Consider the following 27719-nt stretch of genomic DNA (forward strand, 5'->3'; position numbering starts at 1 on the left):
GAAAGCCAAAAAACAGTGGGAAAAATTTAAGCCCACACAATGGAAAAGAAATCGCAAATTTAATCTCAAAACTGCTCACTTCTGAGTTTAATAATGGCAGGTCAGTGTTGGGGAGACCTCCTATTCTCTTATAAAAATTATAATGTATCTAAGAGCTTCACGTTAAACCTGCTTTGTCAGTTGAACCTCAGCTCATGAGTTTTCCAAGCCTTGGAGCCCATCACCAGCAGCTGCAGGTTCCTTTTCTTTGCTTAAGGTCTGCTCTAAAGTGTGTCCTGACTGACTGGTGCCTAAGTTCATCAATCAGGGATCCTGTCAAAAGAAATACTAACACTGGGGAAACACAATTCTGGATTTCTCAGCTGTAACTCTGCCTTCTAATAGGAATCCCTTTCCCTGCCAATATTGAGGCATTATAACTGGTGACCATTTGCTCACTGAAAGAATAAGGTTCAAGGAGAACCTTAAAGAAAAGAGACAGATTGCAAAGTGAAATAGTTTAATGAGGAGATTTCAGTGGGTCAGGTTGTGAATAACAGCAGAATGGCCAACAAAAGATTGATGGAAGTCGTTGATTCACTGATGCCAGAATTGGAGGAACGCATACATCCAAAAGTTGTTGGGCTGGAAGAGATTACAGGGGTACGGAGCATGGGACTGTGAGGACTAGAAGACAAGAATGAGAATTTTAAATTAGAGGTATCGCCAAACAAAAAGCCATAGCATGGACCTAATGGGTGAAGAGAATGTAGTGAGGGTTAGGATTCAAGCAGCAGAGTTTCAGTTCGATTTTATTAGGATGAAGGATGTGAAGGAAGTTGCCACAGCAGCATTGGAATCAATGATTCTTGTTATCAAACACATGGAAGAGTGTTTCAGCAACAATTAAAATAAGGCAGAGACAGGCAATATTATTGGATAACACCAGCCAGTCTTGAACACTGAGAATGTATTTGAAATAACAGATAAATATGTCATTGCCTTCAACTTTCCACCACCCTGCTTATATTAGGCTAATATGGCAATCACCTACAATATCCGCTACTATCAGGCGGATTTAAGCTGCATGAGGCAGCATATATTCAGTCACTTTCTGAAGGCGTTACTTTTAAAACTTTGGATGGAATTCTTCCAGGCCTAAAATTGAATTACTTTTTTGAACTATCGCATATTTTTCTGCTCATATTAATTCCTTTAAATTTCGGTTTGATCGAAAGCAATTTCAATCTAATGCAAATTTCACTGGAAGAAAGCATCCATGGCAGCTCAACTGAACCTTAGTTGCGAAAGAGGAGAAGACAACAACTGTTTGGATGACTCTAGTGATCATAACGAGGTCAGCTAGGTGGACCTCATTTAATATGAGTTCCCCGATTGGGACTGTTAACCTGGTCCAAGCGGGGAGCCCTGGCTGACCGATATAAACAGGAGGTTAAAGATTCTGTTCACTTAGAGCTGGCTCTGAGGAAGCTGGGACAGTGTCAAATCTCTGCACAGGTAAAGAAAGGGTGATGTAATAACAGAATACTGGCCTCTGTGAAGTTATTTCAGTGGTAACAAAAGTAAAGCATGCACCTCAAGAAACTTTTGAGTTGGGGTGAGCATTTCTAGCATCATGCCCTTGTTTGGGAAGCTTGATCCTGCCATCAAAGACTTGGCCCAAAATGTGGAAAGAATGCATTATTTTTTTCTGGGCAAATGACATAGGGGCAGATGAAAAGCAAGGAGTAATACTCTGACAGCATGTGGACCCTTAGCTTTTTCATTTATTAGTAGCCTAACTTTATCTGAGGCACCAGACTAAAATCTTTCAAGAGTTAATGGAATTTATTTAAGGAATATTATGACCCCCAAGCCTCCTCTAGTTTAGATTAGATTAGATTACAGTGTGGAAACAGGCCCTTCGGCCCAACAAGTCCACACCGACCCACCGAAGCGAAACCCACCCATACCCCTACATTTACCCCTTACCTAACACTACGGGCAATTTAGTATGGCCAATTCACCTGACCCTGCACATCTTTGGATGGTGGGAGGAAACCGGAGCACCCAGAGGAAACCCACGCAGACACGGGGAGAACGTGCAAACTCCACACAGTGGAGGCAGGAATTGAACCCGGGTCTCTGGCGCTGTGAGGCAGCAGTGCTAACCACTGTGCCACTGTGCCGCCCCGTTCTAAGATGCTATGAGTTTTACTCAGCAGTTCGAGAACCAGGGGATTACATGTTGGGATTTTTGACAAGGTTAAGACGATTGTCAGAGGCAAGTGACTTTTGTTTAACCCTTAGTGAGATACTTAGAGATGTTTTGTATGTGGGATTAATGGTGTAACCATACAAAAGCACTTTCTAGTTGAAACTAAACTGGAATTTAAATAGGCACGTCAACTGGCTTTGTCATTGGAAAATGCAGCAAATGGAGCATATGAGTTACAGGGTATGGTGATGGAAGTGGACACCCTCGCCAGGCCGACCTAGCTTCAGGCAGCTCTATTTGAATGAAGGCAATTGCATTGCATCATTCGGAACGTATCCTGAACAGAGGAACTCTAGATCAGGCCACAATAAAAACCCAAAACAAAGCCAAGCCTCGATCAAATATTTAAAATTTTCTTCAGGAACTGGGCCGGCAAGGCATTATAACTGCTGGCAGCATGTGATCTCAAGACAGCAAAGTGTCCCACAAGACCTAAATTGAGTAAGAGAACTCGTGGGTTCCAATCCAGGAGATTGCACACCCTGGAAAGTCCACCCACATCTGATTTGGAACAAGTAAATTGCTTAGCAACATCAGAACCAATCAAAATAAACATCTGCTTAAGTCGTCACCTGGTTCTAATTGAGGTTGATACCAACACAGCTGTATCAGTGATTGTAGAACTTGTTTTTAAACAAAATTTTCCATGGACTCAAACCTGTAAGTTTGTGCAAGACCTTGGCTAGACTGAGAACCTATACGAGGGAAACAGTACAGATTGAGGGTAAAACTTATGTTTTGGTCTCCTGTGAGAAGCAGCTGGCTCAGTTCCCACTGATTATAGTAAAATTCAGACTCAACCTTGATGGGATGAAATTGGTTGAGGAAGATTCACCCTGATTGGCTCAACATTTTCTGATTAGAGTGAAGCCTGAGTTAAATACCCAGAAATTCTTCAGGAAGGTCTAGGACTATCAAAGGAGACAAGGCTACTGCATGTTGACGAGGAAGCAATTCTACAATTCTGCAAGGCCCACCCAGTGCCGTTTGCCTTCCAGGCAAAAGTAGAGACTGAAATCAGAAGGCTGTAAAGTGAAGGAATCTTCAAACCAGTTCAGTTTGTGGAATGGGCAGCACCGGTCATATCAATTATGAAGCCTGACAGGTTAGTTCACTTTTGAGGGGATCTTAAACAAATGGTAAAGCACTTTTTGCAGCTGGATAAATACCCAATCTCTTCCATAGAGGACTTATTCGCACAGCTGGTGGGCAGGTGCTGTCCTTCATTGAGCAGAACACAAGCCATGTGTACCTATAATTGCGGTTAGATGAAGATTCTTGGAAGTATGCTACAATTAATATCCCTACATGTTTGTACCAATATATGAGACTGTCATTTGGGCTTTCATCAGCCTGTGCCATTTTTCAGGGGATAATGGAGAACTTCACAAGGTCTATCCCAGGTCTTCATTTCTCTAGATGATGTGCTAATAACAGGGAAGACCAAAAAAGAGCTCCTCGAGAACTTGGACATAGTCCTTAGACATTTCTCTGAGGCAGTCATACATCTTAGAAGAGAAAACTTTGTGTTCCAGGTGGCCCAAAATGGGCTATAGAGTCAACAAGAAGACCAAGTTACACGTGTCAGAAGATAAAGTGAGGGTGATCAAGGGTGCCTTGGCTGCCACATCTGTAACATTGCTTAGATTGGCGAATTCTAATGGAAACTTTATACATAACCTGGTCTCTACCCTGGCACCCTTACATATGCTATTGAAAAAGGGTCAGCTTTTGGTTTCATAGCTAAGATGTAGCCTTTAAGTAAGGGAAGCTGCAGCTATCATCGTCTACGATGCTGGTGCACTATGATCCCAAGCAAAATCTGGTATTGACTTGCAATACATCTCCAAACAGTATCAGGGCAGGACTAGCTCACAGATGACAAATAGTGAGGAATGCTCAATAACATATGTTTCCTGGACTTTGGCTGATGCAGAGTGCAATTTCACCCAGATAGATAAGGAAAGTTTGGCTGTCATCTTTGGTGTTAGAAAGTTCCACCAATACCTTTCCCAATGTCAGTTTGTTATAATAACAGACCACAAACCCCTGATAGAGCTACTCAAAGGGGACAAGGTTGTGCCATCGATAGTTTCAGGACAAATTCAGTGGTGGGCTCTCATTCTAAGTGCGTTCACTTAAAGGTTGGAACATTGCCCAGGAGGCCACATTGCAAATGCGGATGCCTTGAGCTTCATCCTGCTGGCAGATATACTATCTGTGGTGTCATTACCGGAAGTGTCCGTTCTGGTTTTAAACTTTCTAGACATCCTTACGGTCACCACTGACAATATCAGACCGTGGATGCAAAAAGATCCTGTTCTGGAAAGACTAAAACAGCTGGTGGTGATGGGAGAAATGAAAGAGCCATCACAACTAGAATGGAAATGTTGCTGGATGCAGCGAGACCAGATCGTCATCGACGACAGTATTTTAGTATAGGGAAGAAGAATGATTGGCCTGAGCAAAGGTGCCACCAGATACTGGCTGAACTCCACCAGGGTCATCCAGGGATTTCCAAAATGAAGACATTGGTGAGAGGTTATGTCTGGTGGCCAGGGTTGGATGCAGCCATAGCTGCGTTCGTGGGGCAGTGTCCAGAGTGCCAATAAGGATGAAAACTACCACCAGCAGCTCCTCCATGGATGTGGGAATGGCTGGGTAAACTCTGGTTCTCGGTTACATATCAACGGTGCCAGCCCTTTCATAGACTTAATGTTCTTAGTCATCGTGGATGATCACTCAGAGTTGTCGGATATTCATTCGTCAAACGTGGGGACAACGATAGAAAAGTTGCGAGCATCTTTTCCAATCTCAGGCTCCCAGAACTATTGGTTATAGACACCAGGCCATCATTTATCAACATGGAATTAAGAGTATTTCTTAAAGTTAAATGGCATTTGGCATATAAGGATAGCTCCATTTCATCCATCACCAAATGGTCTGGTGGAACGTGATCTCCAAACTTTGAAGGCAGGCTTTACTCAATACCAAACTGTCTTGGTTCCTATTTGATTATCAGACCACCCCTCATGCAATCACAGGGATAGCTCCAGCAGAATTGCTAATGGGAGAAGACTCTGCAGTTGGTAAAGTCTGATTTTTCTGGTTTTGGGGACAGAATGAAACAGCATCAGGAGCATCAATGCCAGACACAAGACTCTAAGCAAGAGAAACAGTTTACTTCAGAACACAATGTTTTGTGCTGAAACTGTAGAAATGGGTAAGACGCATGGTTGACGAGAGGCCAGGTCCTATGGCATACAATGTTCGCGCAGGAGAAGTGGTTTTAAATAAGCACACAGACCATATAAAAGCTGCAAACTCAACAAATGGTACAGCAGCAAAACATACCTGGCCTTCAGAACAACCTGAAAGGCTGTCAGAATCCTTGGTTTCTCCCCCTCTATCTAGTGTCGAAGAAACCTCAAAGGTGGCCACGGTGGATGTCACAGCCTCAATGCCTTTAGCACCTGAAGAAGAGGATGAGTTTCTCTCAAGATGTTCCAGGTGCAAGAAGCTGGCTATGATCCGGTATATACCACCTATACCCAAGGATGAGTCGGGGGAACCAGACTTGGTATGAAAACGCCCCAGCAGAGGATACAAGAGAAGGAACAGGCCTACATCCTGGACTTAGAGGGGGAGGGATGTAATAATTGTAACCAGGTCAGACAGGTGGACCTCAGAGAATCTGAGTTCCCTGACTGGGGCTGTTAACTTGGTCCAATCAGGGAGGCCTGGCTGACAGATATAAACAGAAGAGTAAGAGGTTCTGTTCACTCTGAGAAATGGCTCTGAGGAAGCCAGACCAGTATCAAGTACTATGCACATATAAATAAAGGGTGGCTTATTGACAGGATACCCAACTCTGTGGAGTTATCTCATTGACTACACTAACAGCGAAGATAATCATTCAAGCTCATTCTTCCCTGCTGAAAGTGACTTACTATCATACAAAGCATTCCATTCTCTGCAGACATAAAGAATGTGTTTAAGCTTTACATCTGTTTTGAATTGCTCAGGTGCTTAGGGAGCCTTTGGCTTTCCCTCTGGCTGGTGCATTGCAAAGGAGAAAGCAATCAGAGTTGGCCTGCTGTTTATTTAACATCCTTCTCTCCCATGGTATAAATTGCCATGATCATTTGAAATTTTGCATTCTTATCTTGATGAGTGTCAGGCGAAAAGCTTTGGCAAGAAGTGTCTCTTTTCGGTGATATTCAAGTATTTTGTTCCTTTAGCATCAGCTGGAAGCAGTTTTAATAAGAAACAGAATGTACTCTATTCTGTGACAAGCAAGATCCAGTTTGCTATCAAAGCATTATCATTTCTTACAGTCAGAATGGCCAGCTTAGTTATGGTTGACATGTTGGTCTTGATAGAGATCCTGTTAGAGCGGAAATAAATAACAAAGTCCAATGAAGCAAAAACACCTTTTATTACTCTATCACAATGCTGGGTTTGTGACAATCCTATTATTATGTTGCAATATGTACTCCTATGTACTTTTCTTAAAATCAAAGCAAATATAGGTAATAGAGGCCCTATACGAGTTAACAGAATGGTTTGCCAATATATCTTAATAATAACGTACCATCGTTTTTCTGAGCTGGTTGTGAAATATAAAGTAAACCATAAAGTAATCCATGCTTCAGTAAACAAATGTTATTGCTTATAAACCACTTTTGGAGGGTAAAATTCCAATCAGAGGCCAGAGCAGAGAGATATGCAGCTAAATCAAAGACTCTAGAAGTTATAACTTTTGACTGTTGAAAATGTTACTTTGGAATTACAAGAAAGAACAGTTGATCTCACTTGGGTTAGATGGTAATTGATCTACTCTGTAAAGCTTGATAGTGAAGCATAAAAATGAGGTATTACACCTCACATGCTTTTTAGTCATTTTTGCAGAAACAAACATTCCAAACATTTAACCTAGCAACCACAGTTTCAGTCTGCCCCTAAAAGATGAGAAAATGAATACAAGTTAATGTCCGTCATCCAATTACAATTAAATATTCAGTCATTATATAATAAATGGTAGTGTCTCCCTGCATTTGCCTGATACCCTGTCTGTATCTGTCACAAGGCTACACTGTATTTCTCTACAGTTTCATTAAGTATAGTTCTGCCCGCTCTCTTTTATTCTTCAGCTGATTACACTACACTGAGCAGCACTGATTAAAGCAATAATCACTCACCCCGTTATAAAATATAGAGCCTGAATTTGCACAGTGATCCTCCTATTGATACAAAGTAGTGGAACTTCACAGACGCTAAGCGAGGCTACACACAAAAAGAATATAAATGGAACACCAAAGCAGGGTTTGCCCTGTCTCTCTGTCTGCACCCAGCTGGAGCATCGAACAATCAAGAGGACAGTAAGAAATGTTAGCAGGGCAAGAAATTCCTGAAAATCAAACTAAGTGTTTCCACTACTGACCTGAACTGAGATGAGAGTCTACAGCCAGTGTGTGATATTGACTGAAAGAGTTAGCAAAGGCCCTCCATTGAGGGAAACACAATTGCTTCTGATAGGCTACCATAAAGTTATACTCTGCAGCCATGGGAAGTAGTAGTGACTAATGAGGAAGCATATTCTTCAGGGACCTTGGCTCTGCCTGTTATGGACCAGACTAGACCCCCTCAAAATATCATAAGAAGGATGGCTTTGACAATAAATTATAAAGGTAAATGTAAAGTGCTGTGTTCCAGATGCAATGCAACCAATCAAACTACTCAGTGTTAAGCAAAGTACAATTTATCCGAACACAATAGTTAAAATACAGCAACAGAAAGATGAACTTAGAACAACTTAACTCTATTGGAAAGCTAACAGAATAATAGAACAGTGACCATTGCTAATTAACTGTTCCAACACAGTAACATCCTGTAAACACACCTCTTGGCAAAAAGGCAAATTCAGAAATCAGTTTTTCTCACATGCAACACCAACAGTAGGAAGAGCAACCCAGTTTCTAGTCTAGAGAGGGGAAAAATATAACTTCTACTTCTTTAAGATTCCAGCACCTTCTGCCGAATCTAAAAGCTAAAGAAAACTAGAATTCCTGGTTTGTGAAAGGTACCCACATCCATCCAGGCTGCTTCATTTGTTCCAACTTTAAAAAAAACTCCCAAGACTCACAAGCTGTTAACATTACCACAGACTATGTTTGTCACCTCTCATTCAATCTCTCTCTTCAAAGAAAGAAGGACAAAATACATCTCTTAAAGCCACACGTTGTCATTTGCCCCTTTTCCTAATATTTGCATGAAGTAGATCACAAATAAATATGCACATAAGGAAGATGCAATACTTATTAAATTATTGTCTTTACTACTGCTTTGTGTTTTTTAAAAGATTGCCAGATTTAGATACCTTTAGAGAGAAACCTCTCTCAGACAATGTCAGCTCCCATTGGCCTCCCATGCCCTTTCTTCCCTTTGTTCTGCAGATAAGAAAGCTTTCGGCATTTCAATTCCTCTCTTTGAAACTTTTTTTCCTATTTATTTACTTTATCTGTTCATCCTGTAACCTTTTGTAAACCTAGATTTTTGATAATGATCACAGTCATTGCCAAGTTGCTATTAAAAAAGAACAGGTGTTATGTATCTTAAAGTATTAAGGTAGATTTGGCCCTGGGTCCTGCTGGGATCTATCTCAGAATATTGAGGGAGGTAAGAAAACAAATTGCTGGAGCATTGACTAACATCTTTGTATCCTTTTTGGCCACAGATAAGTTCCCTGAGGACTGGAGAATAGTCAATGTTGTCCTATTGTTTAAGAAGGGTAGCAGGGGTAATCCAGAAAAATACAGGCCTGTGGGCCTCACATTTGTGTGTTGGGAAATTATTGAAAAAGATTCTCAGGAACAAGGTCTATATGCATTTAAAGCAAATGGACTTACTTGAAATAGACAACATGGTTTTGTGTGGGAGCTATCGTGCCTCACTAACTTGTTTGAGTTTTTTGAGGAGGTGACGAAGATGATTGATGAAGTAAATGCATTTGATGTTATGTATATGGACATCAGTAAAGCTTTTGATAAGGTCCATCATTGCAGACTGTACAAAAGGTGAAGTCACATGGTATCAGAGGTGAGCTGGCAAGTTGGATATAGAACTAGCTTAGTTATAGGAGACAGAGGGTAGTGGTGGAAGAAGGCTTTTTGGAAAGGAAGGTTGTGACTAGTGGTGGTCCAGAGTGATCAGTACTGGGACCTCTGCTATCCATGGTCTCCATAAATGATTTGGAGGAAAAGCTGGTCAAATTAGTAAATTTGCGAGTGATACAAAGCTTAATGGAGTTGCGGATTGTGAAGAGGATTGTCAAAGGATACAGCAGGATATAGATCAGTTGGAGATATGGACAGAAAAATGGCAGTTGGAGTTTAATATGGACAAACGTGAGGCGATGCATTTTGGAAGCTCAAGAACAGGCGGAAATTATCCAACAGAATATTGATATGCAGAGGGATCTGGGTGTGCAGGTCCACAGATCACTGAAGGTGGCAGCACAAGTAGTTAAGGCAGTAAAAAAAGGCCTAAGGCATGCTTGCCTTCTTTGGAAGAGGCATTGAGTATAAGGATAGACAAGTTATGCTGCAGCTTTATAGAACTTCAGTTCCACCACACTTGCAGTATTATATACAGTTTTGGTCACCATACTACCAGAAGGATTTGTATGCTTTGGAGAGGGTATGTTTACCAGGATGTCACCTGGTGTGGGGGTTTTAGCTATGAAGAAAGGTTAGATAGACTGGGTTTGTTTTCGCTGGAATGCAGGAGCTTGAGTGGTGACCTGATAGAAGTTTATAAGATTGTGAATGGCATAAATAGAGTGGAAAGTATGAGGCTTTTTCCCAGGGTGGAGGGGTCAATTATGAGGGGACACAGGTTCAAGGTGCAGGTTGGGGAGGTTTTCTCACAAAGGGTGGTGAGTGCCTGGAACGTGCTGCCAGAGGAGGTGGTAGAAGCAGTTACAATAGCCGCATTTAAGAAACACCTGAATAGGAAGAGATTAGGGGGATATAGATCCTGTAAATGAAGTCAGTTTTAGTATGAAAAGACAAAATGTGTTGGCAGAGGCTTGGTGGGTCGAAGTACCTGTTCCTGGGCTGTATTGTTCCTCATTCCCTTCACTGTTGTTCATTTATCCTCATGTCTATTACTCAGCCTTCATTCTGTCAAGTGTCTTTAGAAATTGATAATGTCAAAAAGTCTAAGTGCAAATTATTGTTAATTGACCATTCCATTTTTGTTCTGATTTTAGTTCCAACTTGTGATTTTGAATCTGATCTATGTGGATGGCACTCTGCAGAAGCACAGAATTCTGTTGTGTGGTTGTATGTTCAAGCTCATAGTAGCTCTTCGAATGGCACAGCACCACTGAAAGACCACAGCACAGGCTCTTCAGGGGGTAAATCCAGAAAATTTTATAAATTGCATTTGAAATGTAGAATTGTAAATATGTAACTCATGGAAACTTATGTATTGGGATCCTCTGATAAATCAGTTCATGATACAATTTGGTGGTGAGAGGTCTGGGGGATAGAGTCTATAGATTAAAGTCAGTAGTTTGTGTGAAATCAATTGTTAATTTTAAATCTGAAATTGATAAATTTTTGTGAAACTTGTGTTTTCGGGATCTGACACAAAGACAGATTTCTGGAATTAAGTCACAGAACAGCTGAACTGTAGAACAAGTTGGAGGTGCTAATTTGCTTGCTCCTGTTCCTATGTTACAGTGACTCAGAACAATATTGTACTGAGCACTCAGTACAGGTATGCTGTGATAACAGCAATCCTGGATGATGTCTCATTCTTCTGATGCCTTCAGATCCCAGTGTAATTTTCAATGTGGGGACAGTTTGGGAAAATCCAGCAACCCATACACCTCCAATTCCAAAACTGATTCAAGATGGTGCTGTCACCAGGCAACTTTATGGCCAGCTTTTTACAGCAGGTCTTATTCTCACATTTCTTACAACTGTTCCACACTTTTAAACCTCAATTCTAAGTCTGTAAAAAGTACTCTTGTTTTTGCACCCTTCCTGTGCAGTCATAACCTTGTATGCCTCGTTCTGTCTAAACACTCTACGAGCTTTACAGGTCAGTTCTGCTATAATGTGCATCTTGATCATATGAATTTGCTGTAATACAATTGATGAACTGGGGACACTGTTTCTAAAGCTTGAATTTTTAAAATGTGTGTTGGCTGCATTGCGATTACATCACCAACACTTTAAGCGCTATTTCTAAAGTGCAATTTTTCTGTAATGCGGAGTTGCACAAGAATGTAACCATTGCGTTACAGAAGAACTACCTGTATGTCCTTGTATGTTATAACCTGCCTGTACTGCTCACAAAACAAAACTTTTCAGTGTACTTAGATATATGTGATAACAATAAATCAAATTAAATCATTACCTGTTAAGCTCCTTGAAGAGTTAGTTTACAAGATAGAGAGGAAATGTTTGCATCTGAGAATGAGAGGAGATGTGGAGCACATTTTATGCACTGTAGTTGGGAGGACAATGAAAGAGAATATAGAACATAGAAGAGGAGAGCACAAGGAACAGACCTTTTGGCCCACCATGTTTATGCCAACCATGATGCCATTCTAAACAAATCATATCTGACTGCACATAGTCAGTCTTCTTCAATTCCCTACCTCTTCGTGTCTGAATATCTCTTAAATGTTGTTATCATATCGTCTTCTTCTGCCTTCCCTGGCAGCACGGTCCAGGCACCTACCGCCCTCAGGTATCTTCAATATTTCCCCCTCTTACTTTAAACCAATGCCCATAGTTTTTGACATTTGCACCCTGGGAAAAAGACTTGGACCTTCAAGTTTATCCACGCATTTCATAACTTTATACACTTCTATTAGGTTACCCTTCAGCATCCAAAGCTCTAGTAAGAACAATCCAAGTTTGTCCAATCTCTCTTTATAGCTAATATCCCCTAAGGCTGGCAAACCTGTCTTGCACCCTGTACAAAGCCTCCACATCCTTCCTAAAGTATGGTGGCCAAAATTGTATACTATGCTCCAAACATGGCTTATCCAAAGTTTTGTACAGCTGCAACAGGACTTGCCAACTTCCATACTCAGTGCCCTGAACGATGAAGGTAAACATCCGATATGCTTTCTTTACCACTTTATCCACTTGCGTTGCTACTTTTAGGGAACTATGGACTTGTGCCCTGAGATTTCTCGGTATATCAATGCTCCTAAGGATCTCCTGCCATTTACTATACACTTTATTCTTGTATTTGATCTCTCAAAATACATTACCATACACTGTCCAGATTAAACTCCATCTGCCCATTACTCTGCTCAACTTTCCACCTGACCATTAGCCGGCTGCAGGCTTTGACAACTTTCCTCACTACCCAGCACTCCACCAATTTTCATGTTGTCTGCAAACTTACTAAGTAGACTACCTACATTTTCATCTAAATCATTTATATACGATACAAACAACAAAGGTCCCAGCCTTGATCCTTGAGGAACACCATTGTTCATAGAGCCTCTAGTCAGAAAAAAAAACCCTTCCACAACTATTCCCTGTCTGCTAAGATCAATAAAATTTTGTATCCAACTTATAAAGTTGGATCCCATATGACTTAATTTTCTGAATCAGCATATAATGAGAGACATTGATAAATCATTTAGTAAAGTCCAAGTAGGCAATAGCCACTGCCTTAACCTCATCAATTATTTTCATCAATTCCTGAAAAAACATAATCGGATTAATAATACAAGACCTGCGCAGCACAAAGCCATGCTCACTATCCCTAATAAGTCCATTCCATTATAAATTTCCTATCACTATATAAGGCTCACCATTTTAACGACTCACCTCAACAACTTGTTGATGTAGAGAATTCCAAAGATGCAGAAACTCTAAAAGAAATAAAATAGTATCTCTGTCCTAAAAGGTGACCCCTACTTTTAAAATAGTGTCCTCTCAAATCTGACATATAAGAGGATTTCCATATCCAACTTGTCAAAACCATTCGGGACCTTATGTGCTTCAATCAAGTAACTCCCCACTCTTCAAAACTCTAGCTGAAAGAAAATCAGCCTGTCCAACCTATCATCATTAAACAACCCATTCCTTCCAGGAATCAAGCTAGTAAACCTTATCTGAAGCATTCTGCTTGGCAATAGCAAGCCTAGCCATAGCTGGTATTTGTCTTTGAGATTCATCCTCCAGAATCACTGTCTACTTCCAGGCCCCATGCTCAACTTCAGCCCAGTTAGGCTCACACCAGAAATGGAGATGAAGTGCCAGGCTTGGGATCCAGAAGTGATCCAGGACCTGGATTGCAAATCCAATCCCAAATTTCTGATAAATGTGAGTATTTCTAATTTAGGAAGAAAGGTTTCATGCAAGGTTATGGAAATTAGGCTAGAAATGGTTACTAAGTTGTGTTTCATGGACAAACTGTGGGCTCAAAAAATCATCTGGGAGAATTTATTTCTGCTGATAAACAAGAATATTGCTGTTTTCAGTCTATGGGCAAAAACTGGTAGTTTTCTAACTCGTCAGTGGCTAAGTAATACAGACAAAACAAAACTAAGGCCACTATGAACTGGACTAAACTACTAGCCAATGTTATTGAACCTAGAATTAATGTAACAACAAGTACTTTGTAGCTATTTACAGTCGTTAACTCATCATAATCTTTCTAAATTGTCAAAAACAATAAAAGGAAGGATATGCAAGCTAAAAACCAATTGGCATAAAGCCAACTGAATTTGCAAAAAGTGCATATGAATGCATGGATAAGGCCCTTGTGGTAGAGTGGTAGTGTCCCTACCTTTGAGCCAGGAGGTCTGAACTGAAGTCCCACTTGTTCTCAAGATGTGTCAAAACATTTCTGAACAGTTGTTTAGAAAATACCTACAAATTAATGGATGCTTCAAGGCTAGCATATTGTTGTTAAAGGAAAATTGTGTTTTAAAATGTAATAATTTTATTTTAAGAATTGATAATTTGAATAGATAAAAGGAAAACAATAGATATTTATAGATTTTCAGGAGACATTTGATGAGTTGCTTCACAGAAAGCACACTACTAACCCTCCATGTCTAGCGATAGAATCCAATAAGTAAATTACCAAAGACAAAAATTCTGTTGAATCCTTGATAGCTTTTTCACTGCTGCGCTTTCCCAGCAACACATTTTCAGCTCTGATCTCCAGCATCTGCAGTCCTCACTTTCTCCTAGCTTTTTCACTAGCCTTATGCATTAAAGTGCAAAGAATCATTCACCTATTTCCAGCAGAATCAGAGCAAGTGGCAGCCAGGAATGATAGGCTAAACTCAGTTTTCTGACTTCTGAATACTGTTGGGAATACTAGTGGTGCTGAGAGTCAGTTTCCTCTGCTTAGAGATGTAGAGCTAGGGGTTCTAGTTACAGACAATACATTGGCTATTTAGGACTGAGATGAGGAGAAATTTCTTCACTCAAAGAATTTTGAATCTTTGGAATGATCTACCCCAGACAAATATGGATGGGCTGCTCAATCAGAGCAGATGTTTAAGTTAGTCAATTGTTAGATTTTGGGCATCAAGAGAGTAAGGATGGTGCATGGGGTAGGATAAGACAGTCGAGTTGATTTGAAACTTTTGCCATGATATCACTGACAGGAGGAGCAAGCTTGAGGAGTTGCATGGTCTGATCCTGCTCCTAGGTGCTATGTTCTCATGTAACATTCTCCTTCATTTTAATTCACAGGCCATTATGTCTGGGTAGAAGCTAACAACATCACATTCTCCCAGACAGCTTTCTTTAATAGTTCTGTGTACTACAACTCAGGGCAAAACTGCCATTTTGAATTCTTCTACCAAATCAATGGCAGGAATTTACTCACATTGCTATTGCAAACCCAGGAGGTGAGTCAAGGCAATGGCTATTTCAGTTAATGAATAAAAATGAATCTTGCAATGAAAGCTTGAGTATGAAAAATACTAAAGTATCATACCATCCCTTTATTCCATATGTTTCCAGAAATACACATTGTGCTACATTCACATTGTTCTTATTTTCAAAAATAAGGGTGTTAAGTATCTCTCTTTCATATATTTTAAATACACAGTATTAAAATGACAATGGATGTGGTTACGCTATAGAAATTTCATGCAATTCCTTGTTGATGGAACAGTGGTAGGAAACTGAACCATTATATGTTTGTTGTAATGATCTTTTAACACTCTTGAATAAGGATATTAACTACTTAATCAGTAAAAGAAGCCATATAGTTATGTTAAGTAATGCAAAAAGAAATCTGTACAAAGCTTTAATCCAGTCAGTTGAATAATTCCAAGAAACATCTTCAATGCGACCATGTCAAATATTCTTTTTTCCACAACACTGTCAGCTCTGCTGCCAATTTTTGAATATAGATATAAAAAATGTTCTCACTCATTAGCTACCACATCAAAGAAAGCATAATTAATATTGTGGTTAATAAATGACACTACCTTGGTGCTATCTTCAAAAAGTTTCTTCTTGTACACTCCAGAGGGAAGTAATACTGTGGGAAGAACACACACCAACTGAAAACCAATGGATCAGAGGGGAGGTGCAATCTCTTAATTGCCTAAGCCAGTTTCAGGTATAGATTGTTCAATTTATTCATTAGAATACTTATATAGTGCTAAAAATTTGAAGTTGCTGTCTGATAACACACATTCTGCCATGCACTTCTGACAGAAATGCTCATCCATTTTCCATTATAATTCACACTTGTTAAAATTCAAGCATTGACATGAAACTTAAGCGAGTGAGAAATTCATTGCTTTCCGTTTCTCTTGAGACAATCAAAACTACATTACAGGAGGAACACAAATTATGAACGACCAGCTTACAAATGCTCATACTTATGAATCTGACCCCATACTTCCCATTTCAAACATATTTTATAAGAATATTTCCTGTACTTATGAATGGCTATATTACGTTGTCTTGCATTGTGTTCCACCTTGCGCACAAATCGACTTGTAAACAGATTCAGGAATGAAGACCGAATATATCAAAGGCTATTGTCAAGATACTAGCATGCATTAGCAATTAATGCATGCCTTTGAGTCACTAACTACTCAATCTGAGGGTGTGGCGTCTCCTTCTGCTCAGGAAATTGGCAATATGGCATGTGGGGTGTGAAGACACCGTGGGTGCAGTCCAAGGTACCATAGATATTACATTTACTATTGGAATTCCTTCCAAGAGATGTCATGGATACACTGTCCACAATGTCACCTCCTACAATCTAGGAAAAACTTACTGAATAAAACTTAAGAGCAAAGGTGAACTTGATAATGCACAAAGTGCTGTATATATTTTAAATTCCATTTGCAGTAGAAAACAGCAATGAGCAACAGTCTCCTTTATGAAGCAATAATGCGTGATGCATTGCCCCACAGTGATGTTATGGTGCAAGCCGTGCTGTTTGAGGATCTGTTGTATGTATGGATTTCAGCACTATTTCCTCCTACTCTAACTGATCCTGCACTTTCTCATCTCCTTCACTACTCCCCCATGTCCTAAACCCCAAAGGTAAGCCAAACTGCACATAACCACAATACATCAGCTCTGAGGACAAGCAAAGATAGTTCAACACCAATTAACTCTTGCCAAAACTCTTGCAGTTGAATAGCAGAAATTAGAATTTGCTTCCAAAAGGCAAAATTAAAATTCAAAAATTAACCAACATCAGAAAGGGCCAAAAGAGCAACAAACATAAATGGAAGTGATGAATCTTTTAAATGGCATGACTGCATGGTCTTTGCATCCTACTGTTTGTAATGGAGCAAAGTTATCAAGTATAATTTAATAATATCCCAACACACATTCCATTGCTGAGGAATGAGCATGGACTCTCAGAAATCTTTAGTTTTGAAAACAGATGAAGATGAACTTGTCTGTTAATTTAGAGAAATGTTGGGAAAAGTGCTTTTGGAAGATGTATTCAAGCATCTGTATAATCTGGCATTTGTCCAACTTGTTAATTATATGTGGAGCAGCTATTGTAATATTAATCAAAACAATTACAAAAATGTGATTCAGCAGTTTTAACTCTTAGTGGAGTTGTTTAGATCTGTACCAGAGAGAACCCCTCTGCAAAATAATTATAGGGGCTGTGATCTGTAGCAAACCAACAGCAAAAACCACTGAACTAGTAAGAAACTACCCTTAGAGACTTCGGGATCTCCGTCGTTCCCTTTACTGAGATCAGTTTGTTCTGGAGTCAAGTCAAAGGAATCAGCAGCTCACAGCAAGCAGGGAAAACAGCAAATTACATTGAACTATTCTGACCTTCAGAATAAAAAAAAAAAAATTGAATACTGTCACTTTTAGTTTATATTTGTTAGAAATACTGCAATGAATGATTGGGGAATGCACATTGGATTAAACTAGAAGTTAAACGATCATAAACTTTAAAATGATTCTTTAAAAATATACACAATTTATTATAACAGAGAAATTTTACACTCAGCAAATATAAATTTAAGCTTAAAGGATCAGTAAGTCTGTGTGCTTTTAAAACTGCAGTCGCATTGTAGAGCTATTTCTAGGCTTTTGCATTGAGATTGAGAAGATGTAGTTATGCTTCAGTACAAAGAAATTGCAATGTTTTACTGAGTTTCTCATTACTATTTCTGCAGGTTACATTTGTAGGTTCTGTTCAAAGTAGGACAGGATTCTTGGCCCTGGATAGTCTGCAATTCCATGACTGTGAAGAACCACTTTTATCAGGATCCTGCCCACCTTCAACATTTACTTGTGGAACTGATCACTGCATTCCTATGAATTCAGTTTGCAACTTCCAGGCTGACTGTTGTGATGGTGCTGATGAAGACAAAACAGTCTGCGGTAAGTGCCTCATGTTTCTGGGTCAGAAATTAAATGTTTGCTTCTCATTGGTTTTAACATTTCAAACTGTGAAAGTATATTTGAATGTTTTGTCAGGACTGACAGAATTGATATGGAAGAGTATTGAAATGTGCTGATTGCATGTTGAACACTGAATTATGCAAATCTCTATTCATGGAGCACTTAAAAGCCATACTTCCGAGTGCATAAATGTGAATATTAAATATAGCACCACATCCTGATTTTTCTTCTGTACATTTCACCCAACCATAAATCTGCTGCTCATATATATATTTATGAACTTTATGAACAATGTACAGAACAAAGTATAAGGAATTAGATTAATTATTGAAAACGCATGCCATTATAATAACATTCGGTAAAATTGATGCAATGGTCATGTTTGAATTCAGTTTGGATTGTTGGCAGATTTACTCCTCTGATAGCTACAGGTTCTGAGGTAGACATGTTTGATCACTAACCTTCATTATGCCTTAAATGTGGAGTTAGGCTACACATCTGGCCATAATATCATTGAATGGTAGAACAGGCTTTAGGGGCTGAATGGCCCAATCTGGTTGGTTTCTGTTCCTATGATCCTTCTGTTGTTGTAAATGCACTGCATTTGAGCACAAAAAGCTGATCTGCAGTTCAAGTATTTTGCTTCTTTAAGCCAGTTCTGTGAACTGGCATTCCTCCGTGCAACAAGTAAAGGCTATATTGTGTCTTAATGTTGTTTATTGTATTGAAGCTGAATCTAGGTAAGTAGATATGCAGTAATATCTAGGTGGAAGTGGGTACTGCAGATGCTGGAGATTAGACTCAAGATTAGAGTGGTGTTGGAAAAGCACAGCAGGTTAGGCAGCGTCCAAGGAGCAGGAAATCAACATTTCAGGCAAAAGCCCTTCATCTGCTTATGGGTGTAAAGGGTTAAGTCGAGAAAAATAGATCTTAATAGAATGGCAAAGATTACACAGTTCATCTGATGAGTCCTAAAATTATTACTCATTCCACCTCCCATTTTGAAAGGGCTCAATTTTTATCTATTTACTTTATTCTTTGAAGGGATGTGGACATCATTGTTGAAGTCAGCATTTTTTACCCATCCCTAATCGCTCTTGAAATGAGTTGGGTCATTTCAGAGATTTGTTAACAATTGATTATGTTGACTCTGCGTCAGCAGCTACATGCAGGCCAGAAGATTTCATTCTCTAAAGGATATTAGTGGCCCAAATGGATTTTTATGACAATTGATAGTTTTTTTACTCATCAGTATTGCTGAAACCAACTTTACAATTTCAGTTTTAATAATTAAGTTTAAGTTCTGGCAGCTGTCATAAACCCATATCTCTAGAGCTTTAAGCTAGTTCTCAGGATTTCCAAACAACGGACATTTCCAGATGTTTCCATCTTCCATCTTGCAAGAAATGACAGAGACTGATATTTGTATGTGTTTTAACTCAAGGTTACATGTTACCTCACTCACACCACGTTTGAACGTGAGCTGTTTCAGTATCTGATGAATTTTGAATGGCATTGAACACTGTGCAATCATCAGTAAACACCCCCACTTCTGACCTTATGATGAAGGGATAGTCATTAATTCGGCAGTTGAAATTTTTGGGCCTGAGACTTAATCCTAAGGAACTCCAGCAACAAAGCCTCAGGCTGAGATAAATGGCCTCTAGGAACTTCAACCATCTTTCTTTCAGCTCACCACAATGCCAATGAACAAAAGAAAACTCCCCAACTCAATTGCTATTGAATTAAATTTTTTAAGGTCACATTTGGTAAATGGCTGCCTTGATATTAAGGATAGTGTGACCTCACTTCTGGAATTTAACTGTTTCTGTCCATGTTGGAAATAAGTAGTAATCAGGGGGGATCCAAGATGGCGGCGACCCAGTAAGACTGAGTCTATAGTGCTCCTCCCAAGACTTGGGCACAGTGGGTCACCTACCCCCTACCAAGCTCACCAAATCATTTATAAATCATTTATAATAGTTTAGTAACTCAATTAGTTGTGTAATATTATATTTAAACAACTTAATCCTAAGTTAAAATGACTAAAGGGAAGGGAGCCCGCAGCTCTCAGCAAGCAGGAACCCCTCCCCCACACTCTCCAGCTGCAGCAGAGGCGTCCACAGCCGCCCCGGGGGACTTACCTACAGTAGCAAGTCTTGCAGAAATGCTTTCCAAGCTTGACTCGAAGATCGATGCTTTTATCGTCGAATCCAGAAACCGTTGGGAGTCGCTCTCGGCCGCGCTGCAGAAGCACGACCGTGAGATTGAAGAAATTCAACGCCGAGTGGAGGGGCGGAGCTAAAGGCCGCGACCTCCGAGACAACCGCTCAATCGGCCGTGGATCAGGTCCGGACTCTCGAGCAACGAGTCCAGACCTTGGAAAATCATATTGACGACCTCGATAATCGAGGTCGCCGAAAAAATATTAGTTTGCTGGGCCTTCCCGAACGGGAAGAGGAAGGCCAGCTTACAGCATTCCTGGAGCAGTGGCTGCCACAGCTTTTAAATCTGCAAGCTGGATCAGGCCAGGTAAGGGTGGAATGGGCCTACCGGGTCGCAATACGCGGGCCCGGCTCGAACCAGCGCCCACGCCCGGTCCTGTTCCGGCTGCAGAGCTACAGGGAGAGGCAGATACTCCTAGAAGCCTCTAGAAATCTCGGAAAAGACCCCCAAGCTATGATCTACAAAGGATCCAAGATCATGCTATTTCAGGACTTTTCCCCAGCTCTGGTTCGAAAGAGGAAGGCATTCGACGAGGCGAAGAAGCGTTTAAGGGACTTAAATGTTCAGTACTCCTTACGCTACCCAGCGATGTTACGCTTTAACCATGAAGGATCCGTATATAACTTTGGATCACCAGAAAAGGCTAAGGAATTCTTGGACTCTCTTAGATAAACTGTAGGACATAATGGATGTTGGTCTGCCTTCCCCCCCCCCCCCCCCCCCCCCCCTTTGGTCTATATCCCCTCCCTTTTTTTTTTTCTTACCTTACTGCTTAATATTATCATGGGGGGTGGGGAGAGGGATTTGATTTTCTGCCCCCCCCCCCACCCCCCCCTTGGAGTTGTTTTCTGTTATTATTTTATGTATATATGAGGGATGTATGTATATGTGTGTGTATGTGTGTGTGTATATATATATGTGTGTGTATGTGTATGTATATATATGTGTATATATATATAAGCTGGGGGATTTGGTTAATGTTGGTGGGGGGAGGTGGTTACCTTATTCGATTTTACCTCTGTCTTTAGGAGCGGGGTTGTTTTTCCCTTCGTTATTTTGTATTATCATATTTAATTATTATTTGTTGAAGTGGTAATTTTATAGTTATATGTTTATATATGGTATTAACATTAGCAAATATACCCAGGTGTTGGTATGGGTGGGGGTGGGGTGCTCACTGTTAACTCTAGCTTTGTATTATATTTGAATTCTCCTCATTTTATTGAGGAGTGCCTGGGTCAAGGGTGGGGCATTGGTTGGGAGAGGATATGAGGGACTTTTGGAGAGGAAGTGACGCCCCCTGGGAACAAGGGGGAAAGTCTCCACTTAGATACGTTTTATATTTTTTTTATTTAGAAATAGTTTTTTACTGTATTGTTGTGGGTGTATTAAAGAGGCTTTATTTTTGTAAATTTTACATGTTCCACGCTCGGGATGTTCTGGATAGGGTTCCCCCTCCCGAGGGGTCTCGGATTGGCCCAGAGGATTATGGTTGATCAGTCGGTTAAATGGTGCACCTGGAATGTCAAGGGGAGTAATTCGCCACTTAAAAGGAAGAAAATATTATCAAATCTTAAGAAGGAAAGAGTTGAGATAGCTCTCCTACAGGAGACACACCTGTCAGATAAAGAACACTTGAAATTACGACAGGGCGGATTTGATCAGGCCTTTTTTTCTTCTTTTAGCTCAAAAAGCAGGGGAGTTGTTATTCTTGTTCGGAAGAATTTCCCTTTCAAAATCCTAAAGCAGATAAAAGATGAATCTGGACGATATATCTTGATTAAAGCCCTCATAAATGGAGAGGAATATGGGATTTTAAATTTGTACTGCCCCCCGGCACACCCCTTTAAATTTATAACGGAAGCCTTTTCAAAATTGATGGCTTTTGATGCCCGTCATATAATTATAGGGGGAGACGTTAATTGTATTATGGATCCGGAAATAGACAGGATTCCCAAGAGTACTGCAGGAGTATCTCCCAGATCTAGACAATTGATGGATCTGAACAAAGAATTAGGATTAGTAGATGTATGGAGATGTCTTCATCCACAGGGTAGAGATTTTTCTTTCTACTCTAATCCACATAAATGTCATACCAGAATTGATATGTTTTTTGCCCCCTCGATTTTTTAAAATTCCATATCATCCTGTAAAATAGGTAATATAGCAATTTCTGACCACGCTGCTGTATATATGGAAACTAAGGCGAGGAACAGTGGGACATCCCCTCGGCATTGGCGTATGGACCCCTTCTTAATGAAAGATAGTAAATTTGTAAAGTACTTCTCTCAAGAATTTAAAACTTTTTTAGAAATTAATTCAGGTACAGCTAGCAACCCATCAATGATGTGGGAGACCATCAAAGCTTACACACGAGGCTTGATCATCTCCTACTCAGCAACCCAGAAGAAATTAAAGGGAGAACAACAGCGTCTGCTTGAAGCCCGCTTAAAAGCGGCTGAAACAGCATACACTGATAGACTGTCTATTATTAAACTGCAAAGGATTCCAGCTTTTAGGACAGCTCTAAACACTACACTTACTCAAACGGCTAAGAGGGAAATATTATTTGCAAAGCAAAGGTTATATGAATATGGCGACAAACCGGGTAGATACTTAGCATTTCTTGCAAAGAAAAAAAAGGCCCCTCAGACTATTATGTCTATCAAGGAAAGTATGGGTATTTTGACTCATAATCATAAAAAGATTAATGCGACCTTTAGAGAATTCTATTCTGAGTTATATAAATCACAGGATTGTGAAGATAGGACGAAGAGGATGCAGTCATTTTTAAAAAATTTGACTTTTCCAGACCTAACTCCGGAACAAGTATCGGTCCTAAATGCTCCTCTTACACCCCAAGAAATAGTTGATGCAATTAGGCACCTTCAAAATGGTAAGGCGCCGGGCCAAGATGGCTTTCAAGCTGAATTCTATAAAGAATTTACAGAAATACTGGTTGGTCCACTTATGGACATGTATAACTATGCATATAGTCAGGGCTGTCTCCCGCCTTCGCTGAAAGAGGCAAATATCTCTCTTATCCTTAAAAAAGGAAAGGACCCAGAAGATTGTACATCATACAGACCAATATCCTTGCTAAATGTAGATTTTAAACTCCTCTCTAAAACGTTAGCACTGAGACTAGAAAGGATACTGCCACATATTATAAAGAAGGATCAAACGGGGTTTATTAAGGGCCGTAGATCATCCAATAATGTTAGAAGGGCTCTGAATATGATTCAAGCTTGTCATCAGGGAAAGATACCAGGAGTAGTGGTTTCATTAGACGCGGAAAAGGCATTTGATAGGGTCGAATGGTCATATTTGTTTCACACATTGGAGAGGTTTGGTGTTGGACAGGTGTTTACCAAATGGATCTCAACATTGTATAGTGATCCCAAAGCAGTTGTGGTTACCAATGGATTAGGCTCGGATAGCTTCAGTGTGGGTAGGGGCTGCCGTCAGGGATGTCCCCTCTCGCCATTGTTATTCACGTTAATAACTGAACCACTAGCAGAAGCTATACGAGCTGATCCTAATATAGTGGCCCCAAGGATTGGTACAGGTAAACATAAAATTACCCTTTATGCAGATGATGTTCTTCTATTCCTCAGTAACCCTTTGATGTCCATACCTCGCTTAATCCAAGTTATTAATACATTTAGTGCATTCTCAGGCTATAAAATTAATTTTTCAAAATCGGAGGCTATGCCAATGGGTGGCCTTGCTGTGATACCCCGCTTAGCGGACGGTTCCCTTTTTCCCTTTCGCTGGTCCCTGGAGGGTTTCTTATATTTAGGCATTTTTATTACTCCAGTATTTGGTCAGTTGTATAAGGCTAATTTTGTGTATTTATTGGAAAGGATAAGGCAGGACCTCCAGCGATGGGGAGACCTGCCAATTTCCTGGTTGGGTAGAATAGCATTAATCAAAATGAATATCCTGCCCCGTCTCCTATATCCTATGAGAATGCTTCCGGTGATGCTGCCGAGGACGGCTTTATGTAAATTATACGGCTGGCTGAGTTCCTTTATCTGGAATTATAGGCGGCCCCTCATTAAGCTGAAGAAGCTACAGCTTCCACAGGCAAGGGGTGGATTGGACTTCCCAGATTTTAGGAAATATCAATTAAGTTCCCTATTAAGTTACATAGCTGATTGGGTCTTGTCTGATCCACAATCAATCTGGTTGGACATCGAGGCTTCTCAAGTAAAATACCCACTTATTAACCTTTTATTCTCGGACAAGAGGAAAATCATTACAGATCACTGTAAAAACCCTATAATACTGAATACAATCAAGGCTTGGAATATAATGCGGCAAAATGAGGGTAATTCACATAAAACATCCCCCTATGCACCGATAGTGGGAGCATGGGGATTCCAACCGGGGTTAACAGATGCCACTTTTAAACTCTGGAGATCCAGGGGTATCTCATGTCTCGGGGATTTATTTAAAGATGGGGTCCTGATGTCTTTCGGACAGCTGCGTCAGAAATTCGGATTACCCAATGGAGACCTCTTTCGATACTTCCAAATTCGAGATTATATACAGAAGAAGACTACGTTATTAGATAGTCTTTATAAATCCGATAGAGAATGTAGTGTCCTATGACCAGTGGGGGTATCCTCCGTCAGTAATATTTATTATTTACTACATGATGAAGTATCGGGAGATATGGATAATCTGCTTAAAACATGGGATCAGGATCTGGGACTAGAAATCTCCACAGAAACGTAGAATGATATCTGGGAAAATGCTAGAAGAATTACTATTTGTAACAGAACCCAGGCTATCCAGCTGAAGATACTTCATAGGGCCCATATAGCACCGGTTCGATTGGCAAAATTTAAGGCAGGAGCATCTCCAATGTGTCCTAAATGCAAAATAGAGGTGGGCACTCTTGTACATTGCTTATGGACCTGTCATAAGATCCGTAGATATTGGACTAAAGTAGCAAGTACCCTGACAGAAATTTTAGGAACGGAAATAAAAGTGGACCCCGTATCTCTCCTCTTGGGCTTTTCGAACTTTCCCTCCCTGGACACGTACGGGAAAAGACTATTTTCTATTCTTTCTTTCTGTGCAAGGAAAAATATTTTGATGAACTGGGTGGCGGAGGGCCCCCCTGGACTTTCAAATTGGCACAGACTAATTATGGAATGTGTTCCCCTTGACTTCCTTACAAATATGGTGCACCGAAAGACCGAATTATTTTATAAAATATGGCAGCCCTTTTTGAATTACATAAATACAGATATTTCGGCTATCCTGACAAGGGCTTTTATTTAATTTAATTGAGATTACAAACCTGGCTGGTCCGCGGCCCCTCGGGGGAGGAATCCCGCACGAATACGGGTTTTATTATATCTGATGCTAACACATCCCGAGCATGTAAGAGACTTAAATATACACCCTGGTTAGTTGTAGGTTAGATTAGTAGATAGTTGAGTTTTGTTTGTTTGTTTTTTTTCTTTTTTTTTTGTTGTTGTTTTGTTTTTTTTGTCAAATTTTGGCTATTGTATATTTGAGCTAATTGTATATCAATGTTTATATCTGAGAGTTTTGTTTATTTTTGTAAACTTGTAAAAATGTTAAATTTCTAATAAAAATATCTATAAAAAAAAAAGTAGTAATCAGATCAGGAGCCTAATGTCCATAGCAGAACCAAAACTGGGTGTCAATGGACAGGCTGTGTCATCATGCCTTTAGTCTTTGGCTACTTTCCACGTATGGAGTCAGCTATTACAAGGGGGCATAGCTTTAAATTAAGGGAGTGTAGGTATAGGACAGATGTTAGGGGTAGGTTCTTTACTCAGCGAGTCGTGAGTTCATGGAATGCCCTGCCAGTAGCAGTGGTGGACTCTCCCTCATTATGGGCATTTAAGCGGGCATTGGATAGGCATATGGAGGATAGTGGGCTAGTGTAGGTTAGGTGGGCTTGGATCGGCGCAACATCGAGGGCCGAAGGGCTTGTACTGCGCTGTATTCTTCTATGTTCTATGTTCTATGTACTCGAAACCCATAAGAAGTAGGTGTAAGACTAACTGCATAATGGAGAGGATGTTCCAAGTGCTACTTGATGAAAGCAGCATAGTGGATGGAAGCCTGGGACAGGATTACACACTTTTTCTCAAGGGGCACACAGGGTTCTTCTGTCTACCCTTGGAAAATTAACAAAAGTAGAAATGTCTAACTTTTTTGGACCTCCTCTGGACCTAACTCCTCTGCCATATCACTGCAAACTTGTTCAAGACTAACAGTTCAGGCCTGATGATAGTTAGTCTGAATTTGCCCATTTAAAGAAGGACTTTACTAATTTCTGGTTAGAGAAACAGCTGCTGGGAATATAAACTTAAAATGCTAGACTTTTGGAATTGGTATGCTTCCTGTACATGATATTAACTGCTGGTAATAGGTGGTTATTATTAGTGGGCATGTTTTAAATCATCCCATTATTAGCTTTCATAGAAGACCATTTCACCTCCAAACTTTGTCAATTCCAGTCTAACTTCATTACTTGCTTTACACAATTACACTACCTTAAATTCCAAATGTCCACTTTACTTTCCTTATCTATGCTAAGTTTGATACCAAACACAATTGCTTCCATCTCTCTTTCCAAGTTGTTCCCTAACCTTAGCTTGTTCAAATATTTCTTATCTGTACCATAAAATCAAATGTCAAATTGCTTGCCCTCTTCATGTGCTCTTCAACCATCTGGAAAAAGTTGCCTACAGCCAGAAGGCGAATCACTGCTTCAGCTCCCATTCTAAATGGGAGAAGTGACAAGCGCACAGATACCTCAAAATTGTCAGGGATCACTAATGTGCCCATCTTCAAAAAGGTGTATGTGCAGCTAGATTTACTGACAGTGGCACACTTCATTAATTCCAGTGTTCAACAAGTGTACCTATCATCAAAATAAGTCCATATCCCAGTTGGTGTAATAGAGATAATTAACTATATTGCTGCCACATTTGACTACTTCGATGACATATTTGTCTTTAGCCTTTTATTTGTTCGTAGATTTGTACTTATTTTTCTGTTGGTCATTTTTTTTTCATTAGTTACATCAAATTATTTGTTCTGTCTCTAAAATGCAAACTTACGTTTTGACTTTATGACACACCCTCTCATTAAGGCCTTTGATATATTTGCATCTAAGTAGGTGTACTATACCAAATTTCCCAGAATATAGCAACAGCATTTAAGCAAGTCAAATGATTAAATGCCTGCCTCTGAACAAAAACTCTTGAGTGGCTTCTCAAAATTATTTGAAAGATAGCTTGAGTGGGTATTACAAGAGCTTCTTTCAAGTGAAA

General features: G+C 40.0%; 1 protein-coding gene across 5 annotated transcripts in view; it reads left to right on the forward strand.

Moving 5' to 3' along the window:
* Positions 1–27719, forward strand: part of malrd1 (MAM and LDL receptor class A domain containing 1) — a 449554-nt gene that overhangs the window by 52339 nt on the left and 369496 nt on the right. For all 5 annotated transcript variants that reach the window (XR_015757232.1, XR_015757233.1, XM_043690416.2 and 2 more), the window contains 4 exons: positions 10530–10676; positions 15007–15164; positions 15794–15886; positions 17937–18144. Coding sequence is in view for 3 of the 5 variants with exons in the window: in XM_043690416.2 (XP_043546351.2) it covers positions 10530–10676; positions 15007–15164; positions 15794–15886; positions 17937–18144 (606 nt within the window). In the remaining 2 variants the exon portion in view is untranslated. The remainder of the gene's footprint in view (positions 1–10529; positions 10677–15006; positions 15165–15793; positions 15887–17936; positions 18145–27719) is intronic.

This window comes from Chiloscyllium plagiosum, unplaced genomic scaffold (genome assembly GCF_037043375.1).
Source record: "Chiloscyllium plagiosum isolate Xiang-an unplaced genomic scaffold, Cpla_swu_hap1 HiC_scaffold_5, whole genome shotgun sequence".
In the NCBI taxonomy this organism is placed as follows: Eukaryota; Metazoa; Chordata; class Chondrichthyes; order Orectolobiformes; family Hemiscylliidae; genus Chiloscyllium; species Chiloscyllium plagiosum.